This window comes from Trichoderma harzianum, assembly GCF_003025095.1.
Source record: "Trichoderma harzianum CBS 226.95 unplaced genomic scaffold M431scaffold_9, whole genome shotgun sequence".
Classification (NCBI taxonomy): Eukaryota; Fungi; Ascomycota; class Sordariomycetes; order Hypocreales; family Hypocreaceae; genus Trichoderma; species Trichoderma harzianum.
This window is the reverse complement of record NW_020209257.1, coordinates 476,425-495,184: the sequence shown is the minus strand read 5'-3', so window position 1 is coordinate 495,184 and position 18,760 is coordinate 476,425. Positions and strand designations below refer to the sequence as shown.

The 18,760-nt window shown below is 50.6% G+C and overlaps 4 protein-coding genes across 4 annotated transcripts; 2 read left to right on the top strand and 2 right to left on the bottom strand.

Annotated features, from left to right (window-relative positions):
- Positions 1–2,770: 2,770 nt before the first annotated feature.
- M431DRAFT_483794 (hypothetical protein) lies at positions 2,771–4,787 on the top strand (the record flags this gene model as incomplete). The annotated part of the gene is made up of 3 exons (XM_024916150.1): positions 2,771–2,842; positions 2,905–3,063; positions 3,138–4,787. 3 exons carry the CDS (start codon positions 2,771–2,773, stop codon positions 4,785–4,787), a joined length of 1,881 nt encoding a protein of 626 aa, XP_024772336.1.
- A 1,019-nt stretch (positions 4,788–5,806) lies between these two features.
- M431DRAFT_90519 (hypothetical protein) lies at positions 5,807–9,175 on the bottom strand (the record flags this gene model as incomplete). The annotated part of the gene is made up of 7 exons (XM_024924155.1): positions 5,807–6,434; positions 6,493–6,796; positions 6,865–8,260; positions 8,349–8,519; positions 8,586–8,753; positions 8,856–8,998; positions 9,106–9,175. The coding sequence occupies 7 exons, from the start codon at positions 9,173–9,175 to the stop codon at positions 5,807–5,809; spliced, it is 2,880 nt and encodes a 959-aa protein (XP_024772335.1).
- A 1,722-nt stretch (positions 9,176–10,897) lies between these two features.
- On the top strand, positions 10,898–15,643 carry M431DRAFT_7182 (hypothetical protein; the record flags this gene model as incomplete). The annotated part of the gene is made up of 1 exon (XM_024921954.1): positions 10,898–15,643. One exon carries the CDS (start codon positions 10,898–10,900, stop codon positions 15,641–15,643), a length of 4,746 nt encoding a protein of 1,581 aa, XP_024772334.1.
- A 991-nt stretch (positions 15,644–16,634) lies between these two features.
- On the bottom strand, positions 16,635–18,453 carry M431DRAFT_509931 (hypothetical protein). The gene is made up of 3 exons (XM_024919383.1): positions 18,289–18,453; positions 16,811–18,235; positions 16,635–16,740 (listed from the first exon to the last, which is right to left on the bottom strand). Exons 2-3 carry the CDS (start codon positions 18,225–18,227, stop codon positions 16,736–16,738), a joined length of 1,422 nt encoding a protein of 473 aa, XP_024772333.1. The 5' UTR covers positions 18,228–18,235; positions 18,289–18,453; the 3' UTR covers positions 16,635–16,735.
- Between the last annotated feature and the right edge of the window lie 307 nt (positions 18,454–18,760).

Here is an 18,760-nt window from a genome sequence, read left to right as displayed (position 1 = left end):
CATCAGGTCAGCCTCGATTATTTCTTTTTTACTGGCGGAGGGCTTGATCGAAGAAGTATTCGTGCATGATAGTGTCCTGTGCTACTGAGCAGTACGATAATGTTTCATGAGTGCATCGATATGCGACGGGCCACGTCGTGGCTGTGTGAGCATGCCAATATGATATCATGTATAGTCGCAATTCTCTCCTTCCTCGTACTTCGTACTCGGCAGGGTGATGTGATAACACTGGTAGAGAGCTGACTATTGCAATCTGGACTGAGTAAACTAACAGACGGCGGCGACGGCCTACTCCATTCTGGGTGTACCCGAACCGCTAGTAAATGTGATGGTCAAGACGGCTAATGACGGACGCAGCCATAGTCACGGCGATCAGGGCTCGTATGGCTGTAAATCCAAGCACTCGCGCCCAGTTGCACATGACGAGTAGCATTTTCTTTCGGCGCCGGGCGAATTCGAGGGAGGTTTGCGATGGTGTGGCTCGTTTTGGTGTGTTGTGTTGCTGTGATGATACCACACAAGTAAGCCGTGGCTTTTCAGCGATGTTGTGCTGTTCCTGGCCCCCTGGCCGAGGCTGGCCCGTTTTGACGGCCAAGCGTCGAGGCGCTATTCCATAGACTTTGCTAGAAGAGAATTAAGGAGCCACTCCGCGCTCCCGTCGCCACCCCGACATGATACGGATGCTCATGGCCTGGCACTTGCTGGCAGCCCCGGTCCTTGGCAGCAGAATCGACTGCAACGCATACTTTTGTTCCTGGAAGTCGAGGCAACTAAGCGTACGACTACTCGTACAAGCACATGCAGGCCTGCATCGGACAGTACAGTCAGTGCTAGGTAGGAGACTCAAGGAACATGACCACCTGCTCCTATTCCTGCCATTGACCTGTAACTGCAGTGCTGTCCGAGGGCAACTTACCGCTAATGGCCCAAGTGGATATGACAATGGAAAGCCAATCTCAGGCAGTCCCAGGCAGTGCATTCATTTGTCAAGCCTCGCAGCGTGTCTGACTCTTACAGCAATATGGCTGAAATCCGTTCGCGGGAGTCTAGGCGTTGATGGTACGGAGAAACTTTTTCGAAGCTGATGAGATTATGGAGTACATGTGATTACTGCTGGAGACTTTTTGGTGGGGAAAGGGAGCACAGGACGCTCCGCTACTCTGACGCAACTTTCCAATACTGTCGGGTACTCGTTGGTAGTCAAAGTCCACGGCTCTTTCCCAGAAGGACAAACGGAACCTTTTGAAAATGAAGGCGCATCCGAGGCCGAACTCCATGAGGCGTTGTTAGTATCGTGGAGGTATCTGCCGCCCGTAGTATCTGCGGGAGGGACTTGGAAGATACCTTTGCGGGTTTGCGGGTTTACGGGTACGGTACTATACGCTATTAGATGGGGTGGCAAAATCGCATCTCCATTTGGAATTCGACCTCTTCCAAGGCACTTGTTAGTGCAATTGAAAAACTTCCATGCTCCATTCCGTCCATTCCAGCGCGGGAAGCGGTGGTAACTTAATATCGAGGTGGATGAATCAATTGCCGGCCGGCCGGTATCCTAGGTTCGGGTACTGGCTGTAATTGTACTCTCGGTGATTGAATACTAAACCAACCAACTCTGTGCCCGCAGTGATAGTCAGGTACTAATATACTATCACAACTCGCAAAGTATGATATCCATCGCTGCCCCTCCCCGTGCAGATTGGTAATGAAAAGAGCCTCCTTATTATTAGGGACTCCACGGTCTCATGTAGGTACTAGCAGATGCAGACGCAGCGCAGTATCAATGAATTGGTGGGGATGCAATTTATCAGGAACCCTTGGAATGTCGCGTCCACGGCGTGGCCCACCGGCTGTTCGTTAGGCTTCGTTAGTCTTTTAGGGGACAGCAGGGGCTTAGGCGTGCGCTTCTAGTGCTGGAGGGCTGCATGTACTTTGGCGCCTGTGCCCGTTACGATGAGACGTGCCCTGCGTCCCAATCTAGCGCTGATTTCCGCCGGTGCCCACTCATTCTGGAAGTATCCTGCATCACGAACCTCCAGCCAGGTACATGGATCACGCCTGGTTCCTTCGCTGTGGGCTTCGGTTGCGCCTCTCAGCGCTGCGCCGGTGGCGGCCCTCCGTCATTACAGCGCCTCAGCGAGTGTTTCCAGCGCGGCCGTCCAAGTTCCAGGGCCCTGTTGCCCGTGCCTGTGCGCCTCGCATGGCAGCGCAGCGTCTGTTTCTGGTCTGTTCCGCCCGCCTGAATACCGGATCGTCGTCTGGAAACTCGGGTTTGGCAGCTAAAGCTTCGTCCCCACCATCTCCGGACAAAACCAGCCCGGGGCCCTTCATTTAAGTGCTAGGCCTAGTATTTCAGCTTTTGCTTCCCTCTTCCCCATGGCTCCGTTCCGGCGAATCCCTCATTTCGCCGTTTCTTCTCTTTCTTGTTGATATCCGTTAATACCATCTCTTGACCCACTGGGGCCTCGTTGTTTTCGCTTTGCTGAGCCTTGTACGGTTTCCATCCGACGGACGACCAGACGAGGTAAAAAAAGAGGAGACGACAAGATAGGAGACAATCCCCATTGTCCAACTTTCTCCATCGCTTCAAGAGCCTGGCTGCTTGACCTCATACTCTTACGCACATGTACTCGGTCGAGAGAGAGGCGATTTCGTCTTTGCTCGTTTTCCTCCTCAGCATGTGCATTTAGAACCGGACGACTAACATCCCTCGTCCTTCCCCTTCTGTGTCTTGTCTTTCAGGAGCAGCCTCACAGCCTCACAGCCGCTCGCCATGGAGTTTCTCGACGGCCTTCTCCTTGTTCCCCCGGACCGAAACCACATTCTCTCCAAGGCGCAATGGAAGGTATGCTTGACAGCTTCCTTCTTTTTTTCACCGGGGCAACATCTGATTTACTTCCTCTACAGACCCGATATATCCTCGTTGGCAGACGGACTGCAATCAACAAGCAGAAAGAGCGACAGTTTGGACAGTTTGGTAGTAGTGCGAAGTCAAATGCCTCTGAGCCAAAACCTCTCACCAAGGTGTATACCGACGAATACTGCATCTCCCTCTTCAAGTCTAAAGTAAGCGCGCTGATAAGCTTGTTCCTGCCGCTCGTCGAATATACGCAATTTCTAACCGGCGCATGTCTCTACAGGATGATGTGGAACCCGCCTATCAGTGGCCCACGAGCTGCGTCCTCGATTGTCAAGTCCAAATGCTTTCCTACCGCAAGCAAGGACCTATCCTGCCTACACTTGTTGTTACCATAACCGACAAGGAGCGAAAGCGCCGCTCCAGTCGATCCGTGGGGTTAATAGCGAGCAAAGAAGCTGGGACCAGTACTCTGTGGTTCCGAACGCTGCCAGATGATCACAACACCAGCCTTCATGACTGGGCTCAGTTTATCTTGGCCAAGAAGAACCCCATGGCACAAGATGGAAACACTACGCCGGTATTTTCGAGCCCTTTCAGCCCGCGAAGCCGCGAAGCTCCAGAGTACTTTACCAGGCCAGACAGCGGACATCAGAATCAAGCGAGTGGCAGTCGTCCAGATGTGCGGCCTCTACAGCACAAGAACTCCAGCGCTACGTATTCATCGGGGACTCGCGAGCGACCCGCCACCTTCAGCTCCGATTCGCCCAGCCTGCGGTCCAAGCGTAGCGACATCTCCTCACCATCTAGCATCAGTCAGCACCCTATTCAGAAGGCATTCGCGGTTCCTGGCCAAATTTATACCGGGCCGATGCATGGCGAGGTAGGGCTGCCTGCTATCAGAGATTCGATTTACCAGGGAGAGCTGATTGAGGGTTGGACGGCGGCTCAGGGGCGTTCCTCTACCCTCAGCTCGCCTACGCGTGGTAGTGAGGCATTAGGATCGCCAATGGAGGCGCCCCTGGGCTTCGACGTACACGCGCCACCTGCCCCTGGAGAGACGATCCTCGATAGGGCATTCCAGATGGGCCATATTCCATGGGCCCAAACGAATGTCCCTGGTCAGGAGACGTTCAGTTCCATCGCCCGCTTCGATGCTCTCATGCACGAAGTAGAGGGCAAGCGCAAACAGAGAGAAGCGACTCAGCGAGCGGAACGGGCGGCTGTGCGCAATACCTATAATCCTGAGGTCGCGCCTCTCGAGTTGGAGGAGGATTTCGATTCAGATGACAACGCGCATTCTGCGGATGAGCAAGATCTTGGCTATGACAGAAGCCCAATCATTTCCCCCTCGGCTCAAAGAGCATTAGCTTTCATTGCAGACCGACATGGGGATTCACCCAGGGAACCTGGATCGCGGCGTCCCACTATCTCCAGGGCTCATCTGAGCTACCACGCCGGCACGGCGGTCGCGGCACCGCCCACTTCTCAATCCCCCCCTTCGCGACCGCATACGGCCCACGCCAAGAGCCGCCTCAATGCATCGCAGAGGACACAGAGCACGCCTCACTTGAACCCAGTCTCTGCCGGCAGGCCCGCCGAAGATGGTGCTTCGCGAAATGCTGACCCAGACAACCGCCGATCCGGCTCTAGTTCCAAAAGGTTGAGTTTCTCTGAATTCACCAGAAGGCTCTCGAGCACCAGCAGCTTACTGGTAGTCCAGACCAACACCAGCGGAGACAGCCGCCGAGCAAGCGTCGCTGAGATGGATTCCCAGCAGCCCCTCAGCGCGCGACGGGCCGACGTGAGCCACGGTGCGAGCCACCGCGATACCGTTCCTCCACCCAGGAGCCGAGAATGGCAGAAGCAAGATCGACGCTGCCCCTGGCGCAACAGCGTTGGTGTCGTTGGTCCCGAAGGCGGATTTCTCTGAGCATGCCGTGGAAACTCCACTACCTATCCAAGATGCCATGGATGCCTTCTTTTCCAACTGCCATCTTTCTCTATTAATGCAGCAATTGGCTTTTTCTTCTCCAGCATATTCCCAAACACCAAGAGAAGCCGTCACGGATGTGATTTTCGATACGAGCAGGCCGGGCCACATGCTTGAGCGAGAATCCTCTTTAACACTAATGTCACAACATACATAACGACTTTATACATATATCACTTTTATTTAAGCATCGCTACGACGCATTATGACGAGGTCCACATTTTAGCCTTAGCATGACTCCGGCGTTGGTATTCATCATGTCAGGAGTTTTCTCTCTCTCTCCCCCCTTTCTTGGCCATTATTTTTTTTTCACCCCTTTTCGAATAGGAGTTGTGGGGGAAAAAAGACTTTCTTTCTTTCTTTCTTGGGGGTTTGTTGAATCATTAGATATTCTATTCTTCTTACTCTTTCTTCTTCTTCTTCTTCTTCTTCTTTTTTGGGGTCGCCACCTGGCGCTGGAGGAGAAACGATTTAAAGTGACTATGAAGCGAGCATATAGTTTTTTAAGTACACACGATTCTTTTTTTACGGATTGGATGGACGGAAAGAGATGGGGTGGTGGCTGTTTGGGCCTCCTGTATGTTATTGGCCTCCATCTTTTGAATACTTAAGGAGGTTATTACGAGACATAAGAATACTTCAATCTTGTTAACAGTCATATGCATCTACTCAATCGTGTTCATGCTTGGTTACTTTCGCATATTTTTTGTTTTATTTTTTCATGCGCAAGTAGAGTATTACCTACTAGTTTACCTACGTACCTATCTATTTCACATGATATCTACCCCCATTCCTTGCCTACTAGTTGTTTTTATGTCACTAATCACTATCCTTGTCTCAGCTTGCCACTCCTGCCCCAATCTCAAGCCTAATTATGCTCCTTTTCTTTTCGCTTCTTGATAAATGGCATCATCATATTCCCCTCTTTCTTGGTATATCTGGCTCCCCAACTGCTGAAATTATCGGATGTACTGGGCAATGGCCTCTTGAAGCTCAGGTGTCAGACGCTGTGAGATGAAACCCTCAACAGCACCACCGTGCCTCTGGTTAGCCCCGACCATGTACTCCTTGACCCAAGTAGTCACATTTTGCACCTCTGGGAAATCATCCCGCGCAGCAGGCTTGCATGTGTTGAGGGCCGTGAACGTCAAGCCAAATCCGATATCATCAGGAGAGTTTTCCGTGATAATCTCATCACCGACTCCGGCAGCAGCACTCGGGGGATTTGCCAGCAGAGTGAGAAGAATTCTGCAAGTATTTCCCCAGCCCTTGGCAAACTTCTGAGCGAACACTTGAGAATCACACAGTGTTTTAGTAAGAGACACCACGGCAGCCTTGCGGTCAACGGGTCTTGCCAACTTGTCTGTCTCCTGAAGAATGAATGGAGGATAAACTTGAGCAAAGACCTTCTCGTCTACTTTATCAGAATGCTTGACAAAGTAATCCGTTCCGTAGCCAGCTTCTAGTCTTCCTCCAACGAGGTGGAAGAAGCGAACAAAGCGGATTTTGAAGGAATCGGCGGGAGATCCTTGCAGCTTTGTGAAGATGAGCGTAAGAATGGTGTCAAAGTACGGGTCGAGAGCGGATCTGGTGAAATAAGAACATTAGTACCATAAAGGCTACAAATTGCTCGAAATTGACTTACGGCTCAAACGAGTTGATAACCGCCTCGAGAACATCGAATGCATTCAGCTCTGATTTCTTTCCATTGAGTAGTCTTTGGAAAATTCCAAGCACAGCCTCAAGATGATTCTCTGCAACAATAGTCTTGGCTACCCTGGGAATGAGAGCGGATAACAGTCGTGTGCAAGCAGGAATGTTGCCTCTGGTTTCCCACAGAGTGGGCTGCAGCAGGGGGCCAAGAAGCGCCCGGTAGTTATCGGAGACCGAGTCGGCTGGACTAGACTCCAGAAGCTGTGCCAAGATTTGGAAGATGTATGGGATGAACTCTGTTTTTGCTGTTAGAATAAAGAGGGGGCGGACAAATAATAATAGTATTGCTGAAAGAGCAGCTTACCGGTAACATCTTCAACTAATATCTGATGTGCGGGGTCCCATAGCTTCTGGTTAATTGCAGCTGCATGTGTCGCAGCGCAGTATCGAACCAAGGCGCCCAGGGCCTCGAAATGGTAATAGTAAAAGCGAGGGTTGCTAGGGTTAGACTTCATAACGTTGGTGATGAGGATGAGATGTGTCAAAATGGTATCGAGCCAAGGACCCGCTCCATCCTTGATGACAATGAGAATTCTCATGACGCATCGCATCAAGAACTCGTTCTCTTGCAATTTCGGTGCGCTAGTCTCTCTTTCAATTAGTTTGAAGAGATGAGTGAGCAGATCCTTCGCAAAAGGTTCTATGTCTGCACGAGGGAACATGGCGTTGCCCGCATCATCCGTCAGATACAATACACGCTCCACTGCAATAGCTGCGTAGGTATAAACAACGTAATTCGTTGAGTTGAGGTTCTGAATCAATGGGCCAATGGCCACCTTCCACTGATCCTTGGACAGCTGGCTGCGGAACGTGTAGAGGAACTTGATAGCATCCACCTTGGCAATGGGCTCAATGCCATCCCCATTCACCAGATCGGAAGCAATGTGCCGTTCAAAGAAATCGACCACGTTGACAAGTGGATTGACGGTTTTGACACCTTGTGCCTGAGTGACGGCACCCTTGGCGGCAATCGAGAGGAATAGATAGACGGCAGTATCTTTGGCTTTCCAATCTGATTTTCCCTGTTCGAGGTAGTGCGTGATGTATCGAGAAACACAAGCGGTGACAAGGCTTTCGAATTTTTCCTGCAGACTGCGGAGGAAGTCGGTGGCCGATCTTCGTCGAGAGCCAGAATCAGATCCCTCCAGGTCTCGGCGAATATACTCAATTGGCTCATCCTCAAACATTTCAATGTCGGACTCCCGCAGGGCAACATTGGGCAATATGACTTTTTCGACGATCTCGGTGAGAACCTCCTCACTGTTGAATAGCTCAGAGTGTTCCCGGGTTGCTGCGACTGCCGCTAAGAAGTGCAGTGACTTGCTGACAAGAGTGTCATATTTGGTCTGGGAGCCAATGGATGAAACCAGACTCCAAGTACTTGTGATGAACGGCTTGCAGTATTGGGAAAAGTCGGCATCGTACTTGAAGGTATAAAGTTCGAGAAAGTCGCAAATGTCGGCCTTGACGGTGTCGACCACGCTGACTTCGTCATCATCGTCGGTATCCAAGACAGAGTTGGAGTAGTTTAGATACTTGTGAAGCAGTTCGGAGATGCTGGAGAGGTTGTCTTCGAAAATGGGAGGCAGATCGTGGCAAGACATGTCAAACATGATCTTCAACTGTAAGCTAAGTGTCTCGAACCAGCCTCGGAGAGCTGCTTTATCTTGGCTGAGCTCGGTGATTTTGCTATCGGTGGTCTGCATCATGCGCGCGCTAGGATCAGCACTGAATCCTGAAACCATGGAAGTGGAACAGAGAAGACTTGTCAAGTAGGGAAGTTCTTACCGCCAGCAGCTGGAAGAATGGAGTACCAAATGTGTTGATGACATGGTTAATTTCTGTGTATAAGCCAGACGTTCCCATAAGTGGCCTCCACCGAACGAAGATGGAATGAGCCACCTCCAGCACGCCGATGTTCACCTTGGGGTCAGTAGCAGAGAATCGGCTGACGAGATCCTAGAAATCATACCGTCAGTATCAGCTGGATCGAGCTCGCGCAACCACGAATAGGTGTATAGCTACCTGAGTTAGGGTATCCCATCGCTCCCAGAAGTCTGAATCGGCAATGATGCTGACAGCTTCACCCAGCTGGCTCTGAATATTGGCGGGAGAGGCAATCATCAGTCCGATGAGGCGCTCTTTGATCGTCTGGACCTCGTCTTGCGGGATCTTGTAGTTTCCATTCGCGTCCTACGTATGTCGGCTTTAGTATCTTGGGAACTGCGTTCGGAGACGTGTCGGCGCGGATAGTATAGGCGGCGCGGAATTGCATCGCATCGCATCGAAACTTACCACATAGTTGAGTCGGATGAAGTTCTTAAAAGCCAAGGCAGCGCTTAGCCGAGCGTTGACGGGGAATGAATCGGAGCTGACGATGGTGAGCAGAGTCAGAGAGTACTGAGGCTTGGTCGCCTCCTGCTTGAGGGCAGCTTCGGCTGGATTTGTCGGACGCTGGTCAGCACGCGATGAGCTCTCCAGACGCGTTTTGTGCTCTCCGTGTATCTGCAAACAGGGCGGGGCACTGGCGAGAAGCATTACATACCTTCACGGTGCTGGGCAGGATCGAGCGTTGCCTGGAGCAGCTGTGCAATGTGGCCCACGTCGGCCGCCATGGTGACTGCTTTCGCGTTGGATATGAGGTAAAATTGGGGGCTATATGTAGAGAAAAAGGGAGAGAAGAGGGGAGAGGGAGTAAATTGGTTGTAGTGAGGGTGGTGTTTAGATGGGCGGTATGTTTGTTGTAGATGGACGACTTTTTTTGGTGGTTGCCTCGTAGCTGGTAGCGCCTCTGCTGAGACCGACCTTACAAGGCTCTAGTGGGGGAGAGCTTTTCCAGGGCCGTTTGCTTCAATGCTGGGCTGCTTTTGCTTGTGCAGACGGCGGGGTGCAAGTGGGCCAGCTGGGGGGACAAGCCTCAGCGATTTGATCGGTGCTGTCAGCTGTCATCAGCCGTCGGCAGCTGGCTATGCAGGGGGTGTTGATGAGATTGATTCATGATGTGTTGATATTCATGGGTCTACTAGATGGTACTACTGTTGATGTGGGAGCTGTGATGCATTGAAGGTAGAGAGAGGTACACCACCTTGAAGGCCTTGTGAACAGACGAGTATCGACATTGCGGATGGCTGCAGCCGAATCGAATCACACCCGCATCAGGTAACGGTACACTGCCTACAATTTTTGCAGAAGTACTATCAGTAATGTACAAATGATCCGTGTAAGGAATGAATTATGATCTACGCATCTCAAGGCTTCAATTGATGAGGTGACCAATAATAAACATTGATCCCATCCATGGACACCATTGAAATTACATCAATGCGGCATGAGCCAGCCCAGGCTGCAATCAGTTGGCTGCCGCGTCCTGGCGCAGCGGTTCCGCCCGCCGTCTAGTGGCCGTATCAAGGGCCTACAAGGCAGAGAGCCAGCAATGATGTGCAGCTCCATGCGCTACCACTGCCGCCACAGCTAGGTAATGTACCGGTACATCTACAGCTACAGCTAGGTCCAGGCCGAGGCCCGTGCGCCGCGACAAAGCTGAGGGCACATGCACATGGAAAAAACCCTTACATGTACATGTACTGGACCCAAGGGCCTCCTGAGCAAATGAGAGGCGTGCTTCGCTCTCCGTCATCCTGCATCCTGCACAACCTGTTCTACTCCAATAAACTTCGCCAGCCAGCACCTCGAGAGAAAAAAAACCCTGAAATCCCTAGTTCCTCGCCATATCACGGCCCTCTACAGATGCGCTGCTGCTCGACCGCTCCGACTCCGATTCCGACTCTCCAGCCGATGACCGATCCGGGCGTCCTTGACCAGAGCTGATAGCGGCTCTTCTTGGTGTGCCTCTCCAACTTTCTCCCTGCATCGCCTGCGAGACCTGTTGCCTGCAGGTGTTCAAATTTCTGCGCTGTCCCACCAACCTCTCAACTGCCTACTTTTTTCCCGTTCAAATCTGGACTTTTCCGCACACGCGCTGTCGTCGTTGCTGCCGCCGTCGCCGTTTTCCAGGGCTCATAGTCAGACGTCTGCAGGAACCTTGATGTCCAGTCTGGGATATATGGTCCTTGAGGAGTGAGTCGCTCTTTGTCTGTTGCCAAGTGCGGCACACCTCATCATATCCTGCTTTGGTTGCGTGACACTTGAGCGTTTCATAGCGACGAGCCCCAGCAAGTGCTCGGAAGGCGACAGGGCATCTTGCGCAGTGTTTTCCCTCTTCTGCTTTCGTCTCTAATTTTTGAGTGTTTTATGCCGTCGTCGGCTCGTCTTCTCGTGCTTACATGCTAGCATAGTCTCTCTTCGCAACCAAAACCCAGACCATCCAAGACGAGCACATGTCCCCACAGCCTGGAGATGATGTTTCTTCCCCAGATTCCGTACGCCCCAGCGGTATCGCCAGCGTCTTCCGTGGCCTGACCGGTTCAAAATCGACAAAATCCCCGCCGCCGCTTGCCTCGTCTGTGGCGGCGCTTCCAAGAACCGACTTCAGTAATGCTACGCCAATAAGCTCTCGCGGCCTGTCTGCGAACCATATGGATGCTTTTGAGCACTTAAAGAATGGCAGCCAAAGCGAACGTATATCAGCTGCAAACACCCTCAAATTCGCCATTACAGAATACCCGCTTAACCCCGTTCTTGAAATATGGTACGCTGCCAAGGACCTTATCGACGCAAGCAAGCCGAGCGCAATGCGACAGGCCGGCTGGGAGCTATTGACGGAATGTGTTAAGCATTCGTCTTCGACGGATTTGGAGCGCAAGGAGTATTTTCAGACGATAATTGCCCCAGCCAGCCCCGACGACTTTCATTTACAGCTTGCCGCGCTGGTGGACCTCACCAACCGTGGCCGCATACTAGCCGGGTTTGATTATGAGTTGCTTCCTCTACTCACAAAGTGGCTTCGAGAAGCATACAATGCCGCCCGTGCAGCTCGCAAAGCCTCCCAGGTAGCTCGCGGGCAGAGAAGCTCCAAAAACAAGGCGGCGGCATCCGGAGAAGACCAAAACTTTACGCAGCTCTTTGCATTCATCATGGACGTCATCAAATTCAACTTCAATACCGCCGATCAAAACTCGATAACTGGTCTCATCGACCGTTTACTCGACATTTGCATGAGTACGAGTGTTGAAGAGGACCTGCGTTCTTGCATATCTGCCATTGATGCTATTGTTACCTTTGGGTCCGTCCCCGTCAGCAGACTGAAGAACACGATACAGGTTCTCAGCTCCATCTTCTGTCTCGTCCCAAACCTCCAGAAAGAGTCTTGGCACACACTGGCAAACCTTTGCAAGTCACACAACGGCCAAGCATCAGTTCGTATCCTGCTCGATGTTCTTCGCAACCCATCGCTAGATGAAGTCAGCAGCAAGGATATGGGGCGCGATATTCGGGGCGCTCTTGCTGTCTTACAGAAGCTGCTCTCCAAGACGACCGAAAAGGGCTATCCAACTGTTCCGTATGCTCTGTTGGTGGATGGCTTATTCAATACCCTCAAGATTTCTTCATCAGCAAGAACTTATTGCGCCATTCTTCAACTCATCAACTCCCTATTCAACGATGGAAACGGGCAGTTACATCGTTTGGTCATTGAAGAGGATTGGACGGTTCCATTAGAGACGGCAGCGGAGTGCTATCGCAAGATCCAGGCAACTCCTGATATGGTGGCTGATGGCCGGGTCAGGGATACGTCTATGGATGATGCCATCACCCAAGAGCTCCTGCTGCTTATTGCTCGGCTAGACCTAGTGGTAACACAAAAGTCGGGTGATTTTGTCCCTAGACAAACAGTCATAAAGTTCTTCACCGATGTACATCGACTTCTTCCCGATAACACTGCGCGTACCGTGCTCGACTACTTCCAAGAGTTTCGGTGTTGCTCCCCCTCTGATCTTCGGTGGGAAGAAAATTTAAAACTCGTGCTCGAGGGATTTTTCAATAACCGAAGCCGCTCCTCAGAGACTCGGCTGCGTGCTCTTCAGACCATGATGGATGCTTATGAGATCGTTGAATTAGTGGGTGATGGAGACGAGCAAGACTTCATACCTCGCCTTGCCAAGGCCATCCTACAAGATGTTATCGAGGAAGTGGACGTCGTAGTCTTGGATGCTATCATCTCGTTAATGACCTCGGTAGTCATTTCGTGTGATATAGACCTCTTTGACTTCATTATCAACGCATTGCGTGTAATCGTCATCAGCGACCGACTGAAATCGCCCATTGCATCGCCTACGTCTCCAATAGTGCTGCCAACCTCACAGGCCAATGGTGAGCACACAGAATCACCAGTAGAACAGTCTCCTTCAAACGTCGTCACACGAGGATACGTCAGAATGTTTATACGACTTATGAATTTCCACAACGATAAAAGCGTGAAGCTCTTCAATGTGTTGGTCAGCATCGCAGGCCTAGAGCATTGCGAGGTAGATGCTCGACTGACTGCCATGAAATTGCTTTTCAGACTGCGTGCGGACTGGGCGGATCGAATCTTCATTACCAACAACCTGGAAGCCATGTCTACTGCCACAACCCTTTATCGCACAGAAAGCTCGATGGCGAAAAAGCAAGCCGACGAAGCAGCAAATACAGCTCGTCTCTCAAGAATTGATGCCGGGATGCAGTCTCGCTCAACAACACGCGGGTCATCTATTGGCCAAGGCCGAACCGCGCAACGACACTGCCAGATGTGGAAGTATCCTGATACAAACGCACTGCCGGAGGCTGTACCTTCTATGATTAGCCCTGTTCTCAGATCTCATGTTCAGACTGAGGCTGCGGTGGAAAGCGAAGAGCCTGCAGCTGAGAGACCAGAGTATCAGCCTTGCGCTCTCCAGCTATCTACTTGGCTAGACACGGTATTGCATATGCTCCAGGGATGCGATTGGGAGATATACAGCTTTGTCTTGGTGCATCTACCGTCGCAGCTGAGCAATCACGCAATCTTCAGGGATGCGATAGACCAAATCAAGGCACTACGTAAGATGATCTGTGAACAGATTCGGTTGAACAGTTTTCAAGAGCCTCCCAATGCCCTGGGTCTTCGCCGAGCCGACATAGCGATTTGTCTCTACCACAGCTTGACTATGATCTTGAGCTACCACGAGCACTTTACAAAGTCCGACGAGGATGAAATCGTAAAAATGTTTGTCCACGGGATATCAACTTGGGAAAGAAGCGCCAAATGTTGTATCCACGCCTTGTCGATATGTTGCCATGAGCTACCTCTATCAACAAGCAGATCGCTGATCCAGATGCTTAACCAGATGGCTGCCATCATCACACAGCCGTTTGTTTCTGTTCATATTCTGGAATTTCTTGCCTGCCTTAGTCGATTGCATAATGTTTACATCAACTTCAGGGAAGATGAGTTTAGGATTGTCTTCGCAATCTGCTTCCGATACTTGGAATACGCCAAAGACAAGAGGCAGGTTCAGAAGAATACTCATATAAGTGAGCTGTCGTCACCAACATCTATCACGGTATCGGAGGTTTCGCAGCCCGCTCCGACAGACGATCTTCCACAATACGTTCATGCTCTAGCTTACCATGTTATCCTGTTTTGGTTTTTAGCACTCAAGCTGCCTGATCGTGCGAACCATGTCGGCTGGATAGTCAAAAAGTTGTTTGCCGATACTGACGGCCCCGTACACGGCACAGATGATCATGCCATTACATCCATCGACTTTATGCAGAGGGTCACTTATGCCGATGTCGATGAATCAGCTGAAGATCCTTACTTTACCGAAGAGCGTTTTGGGGACATTGCAATAAAGCGATGGTTGGTTGGGAACAGTATCGTCACTGTCAAGCAAGCCACGGTGTCCGGGTGGGCTCAGATAATCAAAAGACAGCCATCTGGCACGTCGGCATACACGGTTCGTGAATCTTATAGGCCTCCTCCTCCTCATCAGATAGAGAATCACGTCGACATCACGAGAGAGGGCCAGCCCACGTCCAACTTGATTTTACCCAGCCATTTACTGGTGCAACTCATGTCCCCAATTCCGCAGACGCACGACTCTGCACGGCCCATCCCCTTGCCAGACGATGAGGTAACTGGCCGAACCATCAGAGTCTTTGATCGCCTTTCCAGTCTCGATGGGCACAAGGTCGGTGTTATTTACATTGGCGAAGGCCAAACCCAAGAGGCAGAAATATTGGCAAACGTATCGGGGAGCGGCGACTATATTGAATTCCTGAATAACCTTGGAACTTTGACCAAGCTTAAGGGCGCAAACTTCAATACACAGGGCTTGGATCGGGAACACGACACCGACGGACAGTACACGTTTTGCTGGAGGGACAGAGTGACCGAGATTGTCTTTCACGTTACAACACAAATGCCGACAGATCTCGAACGAGATCCGCACTGCGTGGCGAAGAAACGGCACATTGGCAATGACTTTGTCAACATCATCTTCAACGACTCCGGCCTTCCGTTCAAATTCGACACTTTCCCGAGTCAGTTTAACTGTGTTAATATAGTAATCACACCAGCATCTCCTGCCTCGTTTCTGGCCACTAGGGAGACGGATTCGGAGCAGGCACACAAGAAGAAGTTTTACACGGTGCAAGTGATGAGCAAACCGGGATTCCCTGCAATCTCGCCTGCATCCGACACCAAGATGGTCTCGTTAAAGGCTCTGCCTGCCTTCATCCGGCTCCTTGCCCTCAATGCATCTGTGTTTGCCCATGTCTGGCACAACCGCGAGGGCGGCGAGCACATCAGTTCGTGGAGCGGCCGCCTTCGGGAAATTAAGCGGTTGCGAGAGAGACACGGGCCGAAGTTGGGTTCCGTGTCATCGGCTGCTTCACCGCCGACGCTCCTCACCGGCTCCATGCCCGCCCAGCCGGCGCCGCTGCAGCCATATCAAGACGCGGGCCAACCAGGCGGCAGTAGCGTGAGGGATAGTTTCAACAGCTTGCGCAGGACGAGCGTAGCTACTTTTTTCACCAACACCAGCGAGCAGACTTCTCATCGATCGTCAATACTGTCTACAACTGCGACCAACGATACCGAGGTTGGCACCGTGAACGGGCTAGACTCCCTTGTCGAATCAGTGGATTTTTCGAAATGGGGATGAAAGAGTGTACACTGTTATTTTTACCTCCGTTTCATTTTTCTTACATTTTCTCTTCCTTTCCGTTTTCACCAAGGTGAAAAAATTATAGAAAAAAAAGAGATTTCAAAAAAAAGAGGGAAATTGGCTGGGCTACACTGTCTGTTTTTGCAAAAAAAAGGCGCGAGCCACCATGTACTCGTATAGGTCTTTTTGTCTTTTTCCTTTTCTTTTTCTACTTACTTCATGGTAGCGAACTTCTTGATATCAGGGAAACTTTCGGGTTTTGGGGCAGCAGAGGGCGTCAACATTGTTAGGAGGGGGGAAATCATATCTGGGTCCAAAAAAGTTTTTGTTTCTCTTTTTTTCTTTTCTGGTCTTTTTACTAGTTGGCTTTACGTCGTCTTTTTTACTGTAGTGTCAATTTTCTCTCTGATACTCTTCCCACATATATATATACTATATGTATATCCATACTTTTATTCTCTTGATCACTTCCTCATTCGTTGTGTTTTAACTTGTGCGCCATTATGACTTTTCTATGCGCATATATTTGGGCAATATCTACGGAGTATATCGACAACTTTTGACTCCAAAGAAGGATTTTATTGCAATGCTAGTATACCTTGTCCTAGGCAGGCATCAGAGATGTGGGCCAATGGGCCCATTTACCCCTATTCCTCTCTTTTATTTATCCAGATGGCATGTAACAAAAAGTTTCCATCTACTCCGTTTATCGGCCCAACGAAACCTCAGAGTCACAAACACACAAGTATCATGATAACACAAGTAAACAGTCTTTACTATGTGCTGTTGAATCGTCGCATCATATCTCGCGCCACACTGGTCCATATTCTGCCCACTTCCGGAAGCCTATTGTTGCGTAAATCAAGTTAGTCCTAAACTGAAAAGCTTCGATTCAATAGCTTCTTGTAATTCGGGACTTACCTAGCGACATAAGTACTTGATCTCCGAAAGAAACTCCATCCAGGAACATGCTGGTCATGCCTTTCCCGCTCAACGCCCGGTAACATGCATACAGCAAATTGGCAATGGTTGCGTCTCGGGCAAGGCCAACATCTGCTCCATCATAGATCGATGATCAGTCAAATCCGTTTAAACTATGGATACAATAAAATTGCCGTTATAGCCATTACAGTGAAAGTTAAAACGCAGAGCGAGGGAACTTACCTCTAATACAAATGCATGTAACTCCTCCAACATTGTCATTCAACGACCCCGGCCATGGAATATCAGTTGCCGCCGGGCTTTGTTGGCCAGGGATGTAAGTGATGGCCGTAGCTACTATTGTATCATCATTGTCAAAGCCAACGACAATATCGCCTATATGTTCGCTCTGTATTGTCCGCGCGTACTGATCATACCAACCGAAGCCGTGACTAGTTGTTGCAGGTGGCCGATGTTCAATATCCAGTACTTGCTGCGCATCTGATTCATAGCACTGCCTGTATCCTAAGCCAGAATAAGGAATCATAACGCCTGTCAAATCCGTAAAATGGAGAATCCAGTCCGCGACAAGGCCACCCTGGTCCCCGCGCCCTTGCATGTTGACAGGCCAACCTTTTCTAGCAAACCACTGGCTCGCATCGGCCATCTCAGCAGTAAAGCCACAGAGCAGTCGAGGAAACGTCGATCCTAGATGTAGTTTCTGCACGCCTCTGACTCTGCCGAACTTACTCATTGCCGCATCGTAGAGCGAAGAGCCAACCCCCTGCCTTCTGTATTCAGGATGGACAACGACGGCGGCAATGGAGCCTATTAGAGCAACATCAGAACTGTCTGCAAAGGTTGCGTAAGCTGCGCAAAAGCCGATCAACGCCCCTCGCGTTGACTCTCTCACGACATAATGCAGCGCATATCCGTCTCTCTTCAAGAGGGATCCGAGAGTAGCTGGGTTGAGATGGAATTGGTATGGGAGGCATGCCTGCCAGAGGGCGCATGTTTCCATCAAATCTCGCTCGGCAGCCCAGGACTGTACTAGCCATGCAGGTTCGGCATCTAATCTACCTTGGGTATCCGCGGGCATTGGTAGCCCTGGATCACTGTCGAGTAGCAAGGTGGCTGCAACTAGCAAATCGGCATTAGTGTATCCAGCAATGTGCACCAGAGTCCGGAAGTGAGCGTTGGAAATGTTTCGTCCTGCTAGATTGCAGCAGACAAGAAGTATGAATGGCCGTGATTCACATATCCGTGCAACAAGCTCGGCAAATTCCAACTGAAGCAAGTTGTCGGTGCCGGCCAAATGCGTGATTACAAAGATCACAGCCCCTGCTCTTTTAACAAAGGCCACATGAACGCCGGTAATGCCTTTGGCTTTGGTATATGGAACATGGCGTATCGGGATATTTCGGCAGGAAATCGTTTGCCCGAGAATCTCAAAGGGATCTCTGTCATCTGCTGGATTGCTTCCCGCCGGGGGCACCACGACAGGGGTCAAGAGAAGGACAGGCTTGTCTCTGGTAGGAATCTGTGTGAGGGGGATACAGTTCTGGTAATCCCACAGTACTGTACCGATTGGCCTCTCTGAACTTCCTGAGGGGTAAAAGCCGGGTGCATTTTCCGCAGGCCAGTATGTTCCGGTAGACATGTTGTTTCCTAGAGCATGTTGGTTGTGGGAAGCAGCGAGAATAGTGCCCTTTGTATCCTACAATTTTCAAGAATAGCTCTCGAGTGCCCACGATGCGAATATGTAGAAAATTCGGCTTAAGCTGTGCCGAGCTCAGTGAATGCACAAACTAGGGTGTGAATCAAGAAATAGGGAAGGTTTCTGCTGCTCTCGCGATGTGACAAATACTTGAAAGACTTGATTTGATATTCCAGTTTGTGTAACGAACAACAATCTGGATCTAAGAGAGAAATAAATGTGATCCACGGACATTTGTCAGGGCAATCTTGCTGGACAGTGTATCATCCTGCAATAAAGCTAGGATAGCGACCCATATTCCATCGCCAAGGCTTCTCCTACGGTATCAGCTGGAAAAAAAGAACCCGCACCGGCAAGCTCCATGTTTGTGGAGGGCCATATACTCCGTACAGTATGCTGCATATGGTAGCCCTAATCTTGCCATGGGCACAACGATTGGGCTGGGCAAGGGGCAGGGGATGATTCGATGGGCTGCA